The sequence below is a fragment of the Oreochromis niloticus genome, linkage group LG2 (assembly GCF_001858045.2).
Source record: "Oreochromis niloticus isolate F11D_XX linkage group LG2, O_niloticus_UMD_NMBU, whole genome shotgun sequence".
In the NCBI taxonomy this organism is placed as follows: Eukaryota; Metazoa; Chordata; class Actinopteri; order Cichliformes; family Cichlidae; genus Oreochromis; species Oreochromis niloticus.
The window spans coordinates 32,968,475-32,983,539 of NC_031966.2; the positions used below are offsets into that span (position 1 = coordinate 32,968,475).

Here is a 15,065-nt window from a genome sequence, read left to right on the forward strand (position 1 = left end):
TCAATAAAAAGTGTTTGGAATTTGCAAACTGATGAATAACTTAATGAGTCATGCTCTCCTCTACAGAAGTTGCAAGTCAAAATAAGCACACGTGTAGAAAAGATGCAACACTGAATGTTTATTTGTCGAGTTCACACTAAACAGGAAGCGTTGAGTGAACTGCTCAGTCTCCCTTCAACCCTGTTGTTCAAACACAATAACACTGTTCCAGAATCATTTGTTAATCAGGAGTTAACGCATGTAAATCCACTCTTTGCTTTAGTAGCCAATGAAAACATTTTCACCTGCGTAATATAACACCACCACAGTGGGCTTCCCTTTCAAAACATCCTGTGTATGTTTGTAAGTTTAATATCATTCATTGTCAGCAGTTAATGGCATTTTATCTGCTGAAGTTACTCTGTTGCATCACTTATTTTATTTTTATTTCAAAATTATGTCATTTTTCAAAATAGAGTTTTACTAATTCATTGCTACAGAATACACAAAGCTGTCTTTCCTCCGACATGACTGCTGTAATTATTTTATACACAAGACAGAAACAAGAGCCGCGGCTCAGTCCACATCAAGTATCAGAAACGGCAGCTTTTAGGCCGACAGTTGTAGTGGTTCATCAGGTTACAGCCGAGAAGCTGTGGAGAAAAAAAATCTTTCCTACAAGTTAACAAGAAAAAGAAAAGAAGAAAACATCCCGGTAGCTCCACAGAACGCTGTCCTGCTTCATCAGCACTTTGTCTGGGATTTGAATCTTCAGAGCAAAGCGAGCACATCTCTGGAAACCACGTTGACGGCTCAAATAAGAAGCTGAAGAATAGCTCCAAAACCATACCAGCCACTGAGCAAAGTGTGGTCTTTAAAAACCTATAAAACGTCCACAATTCCCAAAATCGCTCAAACAAACAATGAGGGTCAAACATTCAAGTAGGAGTTCAAGAAAACAAAAAAAAAAAAGACCAAATAAAAGTGATGAAAACAACGAAACACATCAAAATATGACTAAAAATATCTGAAAGGATCAGCGGCAACCTAGCAACGCATTCAAGCCCCAATGAGCAGTTAGTTTGCCATGTCCATCATTTACATACACACTCAAAAGGAAAGAAACTTTATCACCGAGGAAACCTTGAAAACAAGCAGTAAATATGATGGTACCGATCGCTTATTTACAACACAGGTAAGCTATTTCAACAGGTGTTTGCAAACGATGATGCAAGTTGTTAGTTTCTGGTCAACGTGGGGATTCGCTGTGGGTGACGATTGAAACATGCAGAGTTTCAGTGCTCCCTCTAAGCCTTAAAAGTGAAATGGGACCACAAAGCTCAGCAGAGAGAAAGACAGACCAGCTCGCTGCACTTTCCACACCTAAACAGTCGTAGTTTGCATTCATGTTTTCTCCTAAAGATAACAATCAGTGCATCGATGTGCAGTTTCAGCATCAAGAATGTGTCGACGCAGTGTGAGAGGGATTATATTTACAGTAAGTTTACAGACATGTTAAACTGCCCATAATATGCTTAAAGGATCTCTGTGTCTTTTAGCCTGTTATCTGCCTTCTTTTATTCAAACCTATAAAAGATCAAAGTTCAGGAAAAATGCTGCTCAGCTGCCTTGAAGGATTAGTTTTAGTCCAATCTTCACTCCAGTTACACAATGATATAATGCTCCACCAAGCAGCATTAAATACAACCAAAAAATCCATAAAATCCATAAAGTACATTAATGTGAACCAGCCGAATCTTTCAGCTGAGCACTGCTGAAAATCCTGATGTTCCAGAAGCAAAGATATCCGACTTATTTCACACAAGACTGCAGCTGTTCCAGGATTTGGGCCATGTTTCTATTTAAGAGGAACTTAAAAGTGAAAGAATGTGTGGCATACATGGCTAACTTTAACATTAGCTTCAATCGTAGGACGCAGACGGAGCTGAATCTAAATCGTAATGCTGAGAAACGCCACAGGGGGGCGCCTTAAAGAGACAGGAGAAGGTCAGAGGAAAGATAATCAGAGTTTTTGAACATTAAAATGCTTTTTCTTGTAAAAAACCAAAATGAAATTAGGAGGCTGTTAAGGAGAAAAGTATGAGCACTTTAAATCTGACAAGACCAATTCATCCTGCTGATTATGAACATATTTGTAAGCAGATCAAATTACATCATCATCAAAAGCTTGGATCTAGCTCCCTGTGGGTAATAAAGCCTTTGCCATCGCTCCCACTGAAGCAAAATGTAGCCAAAGTCCAGCTCTCTCGTCTGATCTGTCCTTCTGCTAGACATGGTTGTACAGGTAGTAGTGAATATACGATCTTACAGCATCTATAAGCAAACCTCTTATTACCTGCATTAAGATGCCATAATCATCATTAGTAGTGTGAATTCATTTGCAAACTTCTAAGGAGCTGCAGCGCTAACCTCTGGCTGTAAGCAGGTGAGACTGCGGCTATTAAAGCATTAGCAGCGTTTTATCACTGCTACATTGACTAGAGCAGTAGTGACTGCAGCACTTAGCAATTTACACACCAGCAGGTAACACTAGTATTAGCAAACAATATGTCGAGCTAAGTTATATGCTGCAAGAAGCAATTACTGGCCATCACATTGTTCTTACAAAAAGCATTCTAAGCATGTTAGCATATGCGGAGCTAACGCATGCAGCGATGTGGATTAGCGCGTTCTATAAGCTCTATGCTAGTGACTAGGTGGAGTGAAAGCAGGCGTAGAGGGAGCACTGATTGATTCACTGGTGTCACATCAGTATGTCCAGGTCGTCTCCGTGATCATCCTCCTCCGTCACCCGTAGCGACAGCACCTCCTCGTTCAGAAACAGCCCGCTCAGTCGCTCCTTTCGGGCCTGCCGCTGCTCTTTGAGCTGTCGCTTGCGGAGGGCTTTCTGCTGAAGCTTTCGCTGCTTTGAACGTTTCTGGAAGAGACGGTGTGTGGAGAGAGGTTAATAATAATAATAATAATACTAATAATAATAATAATAAGTCAGCAGTGTGGCAGCATTTTGTAGAAAGGGATGCAACAAGTCGACTTCAACCCTTTCGGTAGTTTGCATTTCACAGCTCAACAACCATCAGAGCATTTCATCTGAAACTGTGTAGGCACGTTCTCACAGCTGTTGTGAACATCCAGCCTCTGCTTCACCAGCTCCACCATCTGTCAGCTACAACCAGCTTAAGCTGGATGTGACACCTGCTCTCTCATATGTCCCCAAATAAGACTGATTTCTGTTGTTATGATTGCAGTTTACAAATAGTTTTCTTGTAAAATGAACCTTATTGTGCAATTTGTTTAGCCTGAAAAGACTCAAGTATACTCCACAAACAATGAAAGAGATATTTAAGCTAGAGACAAAGCACATACCCATGATCCTCATCCAACAACCACTCAACTGGTAAAAGAGCCGGTACGATTTCAGTCAACTGAGACTTTCTTTGGTTGAGAACAACTGTGGGAATCATAGTACAGCAACAGAACTGGCACTGGAAAATGTTACACAATGCAAGACAAAACACACAATTCACCTCAGGATCAAAGCTTAGAGACAAGGCTGCAAAGAAATTCTTGTTGGTCTTGGGATACTTTCCTACATCTTGTGACTTAACCGATCCTAACGAGCCAACTCACAGCTGATCCAGGCTAAAATCTAAACACTGAGAATCTATTCTCTCTTTACTGTGTGATCTCCATCACGTTGCCCCCTGATTACAGTCAGACTGCACTCTGAGACTTTCAGTGTTTCTGTCTGAGGAAAAAACAATCAAAGATCACACAAGTGATGACCTCTATTCTAACACAGCACATCAAAGTTCACCAAACTGATTAACTCACTGAGTCAATTATTTTTCCTCAACAGTTCACATTAGAGAAGATCATAATCATTTTAGGTCACAGTGGATGTCAATATTTAAAGTCGCAATTAACAGCAGTTTAAAGAAATGTAAACTCTGCTGCCTGACAAAGTTCATGAGGTTGTTTAAAAAAAAAAAAAAAAAAAAAAAAGCCTAGCTCTGAAATGCTGAGTGGTTTCTCGTAATCACACCAACCCCAGTCTTCACTTTCTTAGATTCACAGTGAGAGTCTTCACACTCATACGCCTGTAGTGATCCTCCACAAGAGTCCCAGTTTCTCACGTGGGCCCACCTCTGCTCTCAGGTATTATAGTCACACAGTTAGTCTCCTCTGCTGCTACACCACAGTGTGAGGGTGAGGGGAGGAGCGGTGCATGCAGCCCAGCGGGAGAGATCGACGGAGGAAAGAGAAGATGGAGACTGGAGCTGATAACAGGCAACCAAGTTGTTATAAGTCCAAGAAAGGCTTCCAAGCAAGCGTTCATTTGTGGAAAACACTCACTCAAGTTTCAAGGGCAGAAAAGGTGTAACAATTATTAACACAATGCCAAATGTTCTTCTGTATAGAACAATCAAAATCTGCAACTGTTCTTCCAGTGTTTCAGAGATATATTAGGTAATTATAACCATTGGTCTGGACTCTGCAGAGCAAAATATTTACCAAGAAAATAAAGACCGTTTTTAATTTTTCAACATGCTCATCTTTCTTACTTTAGAGTCTCGTATGCGTTCTGCAGCACTGGAAAGATTTCCATCACTGTGAGCTCTGCTAATATTGGCAACACTGCTCCCACTACAGGCAGAGGCTGTACCCCCTGGAACACAAGACACAGACACTGTTAGAAACATCAAGACCAGAATGCAGGGCAAAAGCTGGAAGTACCAATATAAGCACAGACTCCTGTGGCGGTGTCAAACCAGGCAGCATCGTACCTGCTACAGAGTTGGAGGCAGTAGATCCAGTGGAGGAGCTGGCAGAGCTGACCATGCTGGCGTTACTGCTGCTGGCTCCGCTGATGCCGCCTGTACTGGCACTGCTGTGGCTGCTCCTCTTCCAGCCCTCCCTGGTGCTGCTGGCTCGCTGCCTGGGGCTGTGCTCCCTGATGTAGTTACGCACCTGATGACATCACACAGATCCATTAAAAGGGGAGTTTCTGAACAACTCTCGACAGCGCTGCTCCTCAATATGCAGCAGCTACAAAGCTGTTGTTGCTGCTCACCTGTTTGAGCTTCTCATCAGTGAGACAGTTGAGCTCGATGATAAACTCGCTGTCAGTGGGAGAGATCTGAGCACAGGGGTCAATGATCTTGATGATGTCGAGCTGCTCTCTCAGGCCCATCTCTGTGCTGACCTTCCGGCTCAGGTACTCGATGTACTCCACCTAGATGTGGAAATGCAATTCAATTCAGTTCTATTTAAATGGCATCAAATCACAATGACGGCTGCTTCGAGGCGCTTTACATTGTAAGGTAAAGACGCTAGAATAATACAAAGTAAACCCCATATGACTCTGCATGAGCAAGCGCTTTGGCAACAGCGAGGAGGAAAAACTCCCTTTTAACAGGAAGAAACCTTCAGCAGAACCAGGCTCAGGGAGGGGCGGGGCCATCTCCCACGACAGGTTGGGGGAAAAACACACCAGTTCAACTGACTGTATATTAAAATGTATTACAGGTAAAAAATAGACAAACAAATGAATAAATAATAGACGACACACTGCAACAAACAAAACCATGCAAGACAGAAAACACCTGGCTGATTCTGAGCACTCAGCACAAAAATATGCTTATTTTGTTTACCTGTTCATCGTTGGTCATGGCACTCCAAGGCAGCTCATCCAGGTTGCGATGAGGGTGGGGCTTCGGCTTCCTCTTGGAAAACAAACATGGAGAACTTGGCACACTTGGAATTATGTCAGAGAGGACATCACTGCCACTTGCAATATCACTTCCTGGTAACTGGGAAAACAACAATGCAAACAATTAGATTAGGAAATGACAAGAAAGGATTGTTTAGGAAAGCCATTTTCCACATTCATACAGATAAAGCAACCAAGTTCAAACAACTTACAACTCCTACTAAACATGAGCGCCTACAGAATATTAAAAATCAGACCGACTCATAAGCTACCTGCCACTCAAATTCACTGTCAGACCAGTCCCAGTACGTGCTGATAGAGGAGGAGACGTCACTGCAAACACTGCCTTCGGGAAACAAATCCAGCGATGTGAGTTCTTGGTCGTCCAGAAGGGAGTAGCAGTCGTCCTGATCCCCCACAGAGACGGAGGAGAAGAGCTCCTCGCTACACTCAGAGCTGGCAACACTGGTACCACAGGAAGTAAGGTTCCACCTGAGGAGAACAGAGTGGACATCAAAATAAATATTTTAAGTGACTTCTAGAAGTTGTTCTCTTCTCTCTTTTTAGAGCGGTAAGGTAAAAGAAAAGCACAGATGAAGGATTTGGGGAGGATTACAGAACAGCTGGACCTTTGTTCGTCTGTGCCTTCAAATTAAGGTAATAAAACGTTGCTCCAACAGTTGTTCTCTTAGCAGCCACTGTTAGGTGATAATTAAACTATTTTGCACAGTTTCAGGCTGTAACACTTGGCAACAATGTTTCAGCTACTGTCTGATTTGGAGATAAAACACTTTTATTTCTTATGTTTGTGTTTAATTTGCTAAATCCTAATATGACAGTTCAAATACTTGATTGGCTACAATTTCCAAGATATTTTATGTTTAACATTTTATACCTATGCACACTGTTAACATGAGTTTTAATCATGAACTGTTAGCTTATGTTTTTTCATCTGTTTATGGTCACTTCATATGATATTTCACCTTTCTTCATTATAGAGAAGACTTAACGTGAAAGTCAAAGCAGCCCCACCAGCCCCGAACTAACAATCCAAGCAGTGAACAGCAGTAAAACTTTAGATGTGTCTCGTCACTGTTTTGCATTTGCGACTCAACTAAATAAACGACTAAATAAACCAAACAAAGAGTAATGAACGTGCTGCTGCTGTGTTCTTAAGCACAAAAAATTACAAGTATTGTGCTGTAGATGTGATGCATAAATGGCTCCAAATTGTTAAGACGCACAACTGATCCTGTTTTTCGTGCTTTTCCAACTTTAGTACTAGAACACACTAACTCATGAATCAGTTTTGACATGGAACGCAGGTCATGATATGTAGACGTTCTGGTTTTCTGACATGTCCTCATGTCTGACTATTGACTTATTCCATCATTCAACAATTCAAGACACCAGTAGAGGAAATGTAAAGGCTATATATTTTCACTGGTGCACATTATATGAGTCACAGTACTTTCAATAGCATATTGTGAATGAAATGCAAACAAAAAAAATATATAACTTGTGTGAATTTTTAATATGCATAAAAAAGATTTTACTTTACTTTGCTGCATTATAGAATTCCTGTTACTGGGAATGTGTCTAATCCAAGAGATCATCATATGATGTGAAATCTGAAAATTGCATTTTATGCTTCATATCAGCAAATTTCATAAAAAATGTGTGAACTCTGTAGTTTATGAAGAGCTGCTGTCTGAAAATTAGCACCTACTCCAAATTTAACAATTAGAATAATTTAAACAAGTTTAGCATTAGTAAATGGGTAAAGTTTGACTGCATTTACGTGGAAGCATTTTGGCTGCAGAGGAGTATAATCTGTAACTTTCCACATACGGTTACAAAACCCTCCCAATTTGCCAAGCAGACTGGAAACGGGCAACAGGATGTTCCCGTTTAAAGTTCTTCTGCATTTACAGGGCATACCGCTCATGCACATCTGTGGCACACAGAGTTTATCTGATGCAGTTACTTCCTTAAGAAAAGAATCTGGATAGTCCCAAAAGAGCGACAACTAACAGATACTTCATTCATCAGCCAAGGATTACTTCGCACCACCAAGAGTGGTAATTTACCAAACTCTACTGAAATCCCATCATTGTTACACAGTAACATTAAAGATCCTATGTCTACTCTTTAAGGGTTTTGGTAGTTTTACAAACTGAGGTGTAAATATGAGCTGTGAAAATCTGAAACCTCTCACTGCTGGGATTCCTCCAGCCCCCCAGCAACAAGACTGACTGCTAGCTTAGCAAGCCACTTAGAATTTCCTCTTACACAGATAGTGGGCTAACAATAGGCACTTTACAGTAGCAGCACCTTGAGGGGACTGTTGTTGTGATTTGGTGCTGTATAAATAAAACTGAATCGAATTGAACTCAGAGCGTTAAAGGCAATGGGGATATCATTCAGGTCTGTATCCTCAGCACTGTAGGCTATACACCACTACAGAGCTCCAAAATGGGAGTATACAGGCACAGTACATACAAGTCAAACACAAATACAGTCATTCTGTACTTGCCTGTTACTGTGAAACCGATGCAGAGGATCCGTTCGATGACACGATGATAGCTGACAGCCAAAATCGCTGACATCCAGAGTTCCCACATCACTCAGGTTGGCCCTTTGGGAGAGGAGAGGGAAAGGCTCCTCCGGGGCCAAAAACTTCTCATACAAAGATTCAGACATGGTAAATCTGTACCTGAAATAAAGGAGGAGAGTAATAAATAGGCAGGGCTATTTTTCAATACACCTTTAAATAAATACATTATGCAAGGTCGTTATACTGGTCTGTACGTGTGTTAACCTTCATAAGGCTTGTTTGTGAACACAACTGTTGATGACACTGTTTACATAAACATAATGCTGGCCCAAACCCCAATGTTAGCAAAAATTCTCTTTGACTTCTTTGCTATATAGTTTACAGGGGGGGGGGGGAAACTGCATTCATCAAAATACACAAACCTAGATTAACTACCTAACGTTAGGTGGAAGATGTGTACAATTCAGAATAACAGCTAATATTAATAAACTAAGAGACAGTGTAGTTACTCCTGTTTAATGGTTTACTATCGTATTTCACTCATTAGTTACCAAAACTGAAATGGTGTTGGCTTAGCAAGAATTATCCTTAGAAGCTTCCGACAGGTAAGCTAACTTGTTTTGCGGTTCGCGGCTACGTTCTTCTTCATTAGTATTGAGTGCAGTCTGGTCAGACCATATAAGCGATACTGCCCCCATAACTTCCTGTGGTGTATTGCAGTTACAAAACCACGTTTACGTCGTTTTCGAATATGACGCCTCAACACATTTTTATTAATGACGTCTTCGACGAATCGTTGCAGCCCTATTTCTGATGAGGAGGCTTTGGTGAACAGTACATGGATGACGACTGCAGGACCAGATGTATCCCTCAGGTCCTGTTTCTGGTCATTGCTGGTTTATTTCTTTTTCTGCAGGACATGACTTTCACACGCTGGTCATCTCCTGCAGACAGTTTTCATAGGCTTGCCAATTCTTCCGTTGTCCAATTGAAAAGTTTACTAAAAACACTGCGAGATATGCAGGTTTTTGACTAGTGTTTTGTTCATGTTAAAATTGTTTCTTTGCCAAATTGTGTTGTGATACTAGTTCATCTCTCGAGTTAATAAATTATTCTAACATCTTTGCACCACTGCACACATTTTTTATTGTTTGTACTGCGCATGTCTATTCTGTTTATACTGGGATCAAAGAAAAAAAACGGACGCCTGTCCCTTGTATGTGTACACGTACTTGGTCAATAAATCTAATTCTGATTGTTCAGATACTAAAAAAGTAACTAATGGTGAAAACCTGTTTTTCGTCCAAACATCAGTAAGAAGAAATATCTACAGAGTTACTTTAATGGAAAAACTAGTTAGGCTTCCTACTATGAATGCTTTTTACTTAGCAACTGTGCTAATAATAAAGCTCATAATCAGTTGCTGGTCTGTTATTTGGCACAGCTTAGACTCAAAGTAACTGGTAAACAGCCTGAATACTTCAAGTTACGGTAAACATAACCCCACGCGTTAAAAGCGCGCGCGCGCTCGCATACATATATATAAAAGCTTTGATAATGCTAGCTCCATTAGCTTGAGTAGAACTTATATAAACAGTATCGTGTTTAGAAAACGCGAGCATAAGCCTCTGACATCACAACACAAGCTAACATCCTTAGCTTGCTGCTAATCCTCCGAAATATCTATGTAGCGTTTGCTAATATACAAAACGATCTGAAACTCCCATTTCCCAACAAATACCATGTGTGAACGGTATGTGAACAGGCCTAAGCTGTAACTAAGAAGCTATCGCTATTAAAAATCCTACCTTTTGGTTGTTCAAAAAGAGACCACTTCTATCACCTCCATTTGCAAATCCGTTTTCTTCTAAACGACGAGCTAAGCTCTCACCGCGAGACTCCGCGGAATGAGAGTCATGTGACATGAAGGCGGAAGCTGTCGCACAAATACAAAACTAGCTAGACAAACGCCTCTCTAACACTAATTTCTCATCTTTCTATCTGTTAATTCTGTATGTTAGTGAACACTGAGGCATGTCTTCCAGCCATTCAAAGGACTCTTTGAGCTTTCTGGGAGGCAGAATACCACCGGAAGTCGAGTCATTGTCAAAAAACTTGAAGGATGTGGACCAAGAGTTGTTCCGAAAAATACTGAAAGGTAAATAAAGTCTAAAACAGAAAAAAAACCCAGCAAGAACTAAATAACTATATTATAGCGTGTCTATTCGAATACATACCCTGGGCATGAAACAATAAAACTGACGCCTTTTGGTGAAGTTTAGTGTGAAACTGGACCAATAACAGTATCCACAGTAGAGCTGTGACCTCCTCAGCGTCCCAGGATGTTTATATCGTGATAAGACCTTCTGCTGCTATTCAGACCAAGTGTTAGCAGTTGAAGATGCCGGGTAAGTGCATTTAATGTGACTGTGAATGATTCCCCGTCCAGCTGTGGTCAGTGCCCTGGAGGGGAAGGACTGCACAGAGGGGATGAAGTCCATAGCAGAGAGCAGCGTCATCCCGCAGGAGCGGCTCTGTCACATCGTAGCTGGGATCCACAGACTGCTGTCTGAGGCCATCCGCATCCCCACAGCGTTACTTAAACAGGAGGTGAGCTGATGCTAAAGCACTTGAAATTATATTCACTGAAACAGACTGCTTAACTAACATTTTCATTCCTCTTCTGTGGTGCCTGATGGGGCATTGATTAGACCTTTAAAGAAGATCTGAAGGAACTAAGGTGAGGGGAATCATTTTTTCCACACCTCTCTGTGTTTTCATTCATTATCTATCCCCCTAAATTCTGTTGTGTTTTTTTCTTCTTTTATTAGAATACCCGAAGACTTCATCACAGATTTCTCCAGTGTGGTTTTTGGAAATCGGTATGTTGATTTTACAACCTCAGGCATGTCCAGGATCGGTATCTCGGAGCAGTGCTACAATCAGGTTCTATTTTCTGTGCTGTTTGTGTTTTCAGCCGTGCAGCTCTAGAAGCGGCGGCCTGTCAGAAGGATCCTCATCTCCCCACACTAGAAGAATTGAAATGGAGAGTGGATGTTGCCATTTCTACAAGGTAATATACTAAACGAATTGCAAAAACTGTTTACATTGGCAATATGAGCAAGAAATCTTTGTTAATGGTTAACTGGCTACTAACACAGTGTTTTAAAGCTTTCCTGGAACAATACCATCTCTTACCACCGTCTCTTGCTTGTAATATAGAAATAAGTCAGGAAGAAGTGTTTAGTGAAAGATTACAAAAAATTCTACTGCACTCATTTTAAAGTCCTACTCTTTAGACTTTGTGATGATGTTTTTGCTTTTCTGTGTCGAAACAGCTCTTTAGCCCGAGCGCTGCAGCCTTCTGTTCTCATGCAGATGAAACTTTCAGATGGGAGGTTTCAGCGCTTTGAGGTATTTAAACAAGTAACCTGTTCCTGATTGTACACACAATACATTCTGCCCCACAGTCCCCTTCTTATTCTCATTTTATTTACTTTTAATGACGATAACAGTACCACTGTATAGATCGACATGCCAAATTTCTGTGCATAAAACCACAGTTCACAGGGTTTTTTTCTCTTGGTCTTTTGGCTTTTAAGAGTCTTGTTGAAAGTAACAGTCTTTCAGAAGACGGTTTCCTCGCCTCTTTACTCATCCAGATGTTGGGAAAACAAAGTGCCTGCATGGATTCTCTCTTGGCACTCACATGCTTGTTAGGTTAAGTGGTAATTCTAATTTCGCTGTAGGGATAATTATGACGATGAGCGGTTGTCTTTTAAGTATTTACGAAAATGGATGGATTTAACAATGCCTTTAAAATTCATGAAAATGTCTTATGCATTAGCAAATCTCCAACAGAACAACTAAAAATGAAACGACTCAAGGTGTTGCAATGGTCCAGCCAAAATCCAGACCTGAGCATGACTGAAATGCTTCAGTGGGATCTTAAGAGTGCTGTGAATTAACAAATGCCCACAGACCTCAATGAACTGAAGCCGTGTTGTCAAGAGTGGGCTGAAATAGATAAATTCACCCAGAAAAAAAAAAAAACTTTAAGTGGTTGTTCCTGAGGGTGAATCATGGGATGTACTTAGTTTTTCAAGGGACTGCATAGAGCCTTGTAAAAACTGTTGGCTCTTAATGTCAGTGAGCAAGGAGATCCTTACTATGGTCATCTCAGACACACAGTTCTAGCTGTGAGCACGACATCCCCACACACCTGCTGCTAAAGGTGGATGAAGGTGAAGCTAGAATATGGTAAATGGTAAATGGCCTGCATTTGTATAGCGCTTTACTAGTCCCTAAGGACCCCAAAGCGCTTTACACATTCAGTCATCCACCCATCCACACACACATTCACACACTGGTGATGGCAAGCTACATTGTAGCCACAGCCACCCTGGGGCGCACTGACAGAGGCAGTTAAAAGCGAGGGTGGCCTGAAACAGGGGGGGCGATGTGCCAGACAGTGGAGGGGAACTGGGTTGCACAAAGTCCTAGTACATGGATAAATAACGATTACTTTTAAATGTAAATCATGCAAAGCTACACTTAAAATATGCACTGGAAATGAGTTCATTCTCAGGAGCTAAGCACTGATTTTCTTTTGAGAAACCTGTTAACATCATATGGATTTTTTTCTTCACATGACCGATGATGGTTGTGCACTGTAGTAGTTATTCCTGGATTATCACAGCAGAGTGTTAAACATGTTGGTTGTAAGCCAGTGGGCTAATGTAGGTCTGTTTCAGTTATTGCATAACAGGATTACAGAGGAAGTAACGTTTATTAACAGCAGCCTAACCTACAAGCCGTCCTTGACCAAGTGCCCCGATACGATTGCAGTGTTATTTCTGTTCTAGTCAGCTTGCTTGTGGTTATTACAAATATTGTTTTGTTAAATGCTAAAAGAACAGTTGCATTTCTGAATCTTATTTTTGTCTTTTATCAGCTTACAGAAAAAAACTACAGTAAAAAAGTCTGATATCCATTCACATAAATGCAAAAGTGTCACTTTTAAAACAGAAAAAATGAAGAATTAATAGATGGACTCCACCAGGATGTGCGGCAGCCTCACTGCCACGGTGTAATGTATGTCTTATTCAGCAGGGGGCGCCATACTCCACATCGGCCTCAAAATGACAAACTAGAATCCACAACTTCTTTCAAAGCTGACTACCAGTGTGGTCGGAGCAGAAGCAGGGACAAGGACACCTACTACGGATGTGCAGCGATTATGTAATCAGATTATAGCAGAATTAGAAGATAAGCAGCAGCAACATTCGATGTGCAGTTTCTCTTGATGGGTGCAGCTCATCTCCACCTGATGGGTGCAGCTCATCTCCACCTGACGCGTGCTTCTCTGGAAGTGAAGGGAGGATGAATAGCAAACAGAAGAGATGTCTTCTTCCTCCTTCAGCACACTCTTCTTAATTAGCACTTGTGTCTGTTTGCAGTCTGACCACTGCAAACAGATGGTGACTCACACCCGGCTTGAGACTTAAACACAGGGATGACAGGGACAGAAATTAGGGAGGCAGCAAATGAAACTCTGGGCTTAAGTATTAGAGCACAGCATTTTGCAAGGAGTCCATCTACATCATTTAGGTAGAAATTCAGGTTTTTAAGAACTCTTTCAATGACTATTTCTTGCATTTTTAGACATTCAGACACACAGTAAACAGCTGTGGAATGTGGCTGTGTGGTTATTTTTAATGCTGAACACCTTGTGGGTGTGCTACATGTTCTGTGGTCTTTTCCAGGTACCCGTGTCTAAATTCCAGGAGCTTCGTTACAACGTTGCTTTGATTCTCAAAGAGATGAACGATCTGGAGAAGAGGAGCATTCTTAAGATCCAAAACTGATACACCATCCGGAGCTGATGTTTATGCTAACTCATCTCTGCTCAGTTTTTAAAACTCAGTGGAGCTTTTCTACATTTTTCCATACGATGCAAGATAACGCTCTGCACGTCATTATCTTATACTCTGATGGTGTTGGCATCCAACATACTTGAGACAAGCACTTCACCTCCTACTTTATAGATTTATTTTTATAAATCTATAAAGTTTTTTTGTTCTCGTTGTGCATTAGTCTTTGACGTTTGTGTCACATTTGAAAGGCCTGCGATCCCACACCCGTGCCAAAATGCAAAAAAAGTCAAGTGGGCGCTGGTCATGTGATACACGCTCCTCTTTGAAGCAGAACGTTTTGTTCCCTCGCCTCTGGGACTCGATGTGACAAGAGGTCGAACAAATGATTTACATGTCTTAAGGCTAAAAGCGCAACCATAAGTGTAAAAAGTAACTTTCTTTTAACTAAAAGTTTGTCTTGTTATGTGTTTGTTTTCCAAAATAACATCGAGTTTTTTTTCTTACTGTTGAGCCACATTTCTGTAATAACATCTGTCCGTCACTAAATTTGTAAGGAATGTTTGATCTGTTCAGATTCAAACTGTGTCACAGAAATAAGAATTAGATGATAAACTGTAAACTCAAATGCTGAAAGTCATTGAAATGTATTACAAAGAAATCTTATGTGTTCTTGTGACATCTTTTTACGTGAATTAAACTGATGTTTTTGATTAACTGCAGCTATTTTGTAGATTAAGTGGAACTCGGTATCATTTTACTCTACTTATTTCTATTCTTTCGATGTAACAACATGAATGTAAGTGAGTGAATGTATGTGTGGGGGAATAATAGGATAGTCTCAATTTGAAAATATTATAAAAGGAAACAAGATTTTACTAAGCACGATCAAGAAACATTTCATAGTCACAAGTCTCAGTACATC

At 40.8% G+C, this 15,065-nt stretch overlaps 2 protein-coding genes across 3 annotated transcripts; one reads left to right on the forward strand and one right to left on the reverse strand.

The window, feature by feature from the left end:
• Nucleotides 1-98: 98 nt before the first annotated feature.
• Nucleotides 99-10,209, reverse strand: fam199x (family with sequence similarity 199, X-linked). Of its 2 annotated transcripts, none has more exons than XM_005456345.3 (8): nt 10,076-10,209; nt 8,247-8,426; nt 5,983-6,202; nt 5,652-5,810; nt 5,072-5,233; nt 4,785-4,968; nt 4,563-4,666; nt 99-2,917 (listed from the first exon to the last, which is right to left on the reverse strand). In XM_005456345.3, exons 2-8 carry the CDS (start codon nt 8,411-8,413, stop codon nt 2,744-2,746), a joined length of 1,170 nt encoding a protein of 389 aa, XP_005456402.1. In that variant the 5' UTR covers nt 8,414-8,426; nt 10,076-10,209; the 3' UTR covers nt 99-2,743. The 2 variants fall into 2 exon arrangements, with proteins under 2 accessions (XP_005456402.1, XP_005456403.1); XM_005456346.4 differs by lacking the exon at nt 10,076-10,209 and adding an exon at nt 8,819-8,908.
• A 54-nt stretch (nt 10,210-10,263) lies between these two features.
• commd5 (COMM domain containing 5) lies at nt 10,264-14,860 on the forward strand. The gene is made up of 7 exons (XM_005456344.2): nt 10,264-10,425; nt 10,717-10,877; nt 10,979-11,007; nt 11,099-11,149; nt 11,245-11,340; nt 11,606-11,681; nt 14,033-14,860. Exons 1-7 carry the CDS (start codon nt 10,302-10,304, stop codon nt 14,132-14,134), a joined length of 639 nt encoding a protein of 212 aa, XP_005456401.1. The 5' UTR covers nt 10,264-10,301; the 3' UTR covers nt 14,135-14,860.
• The last annotated feature ends 205 nt before the right edge of the window (nt 14,861-15,065 follow it).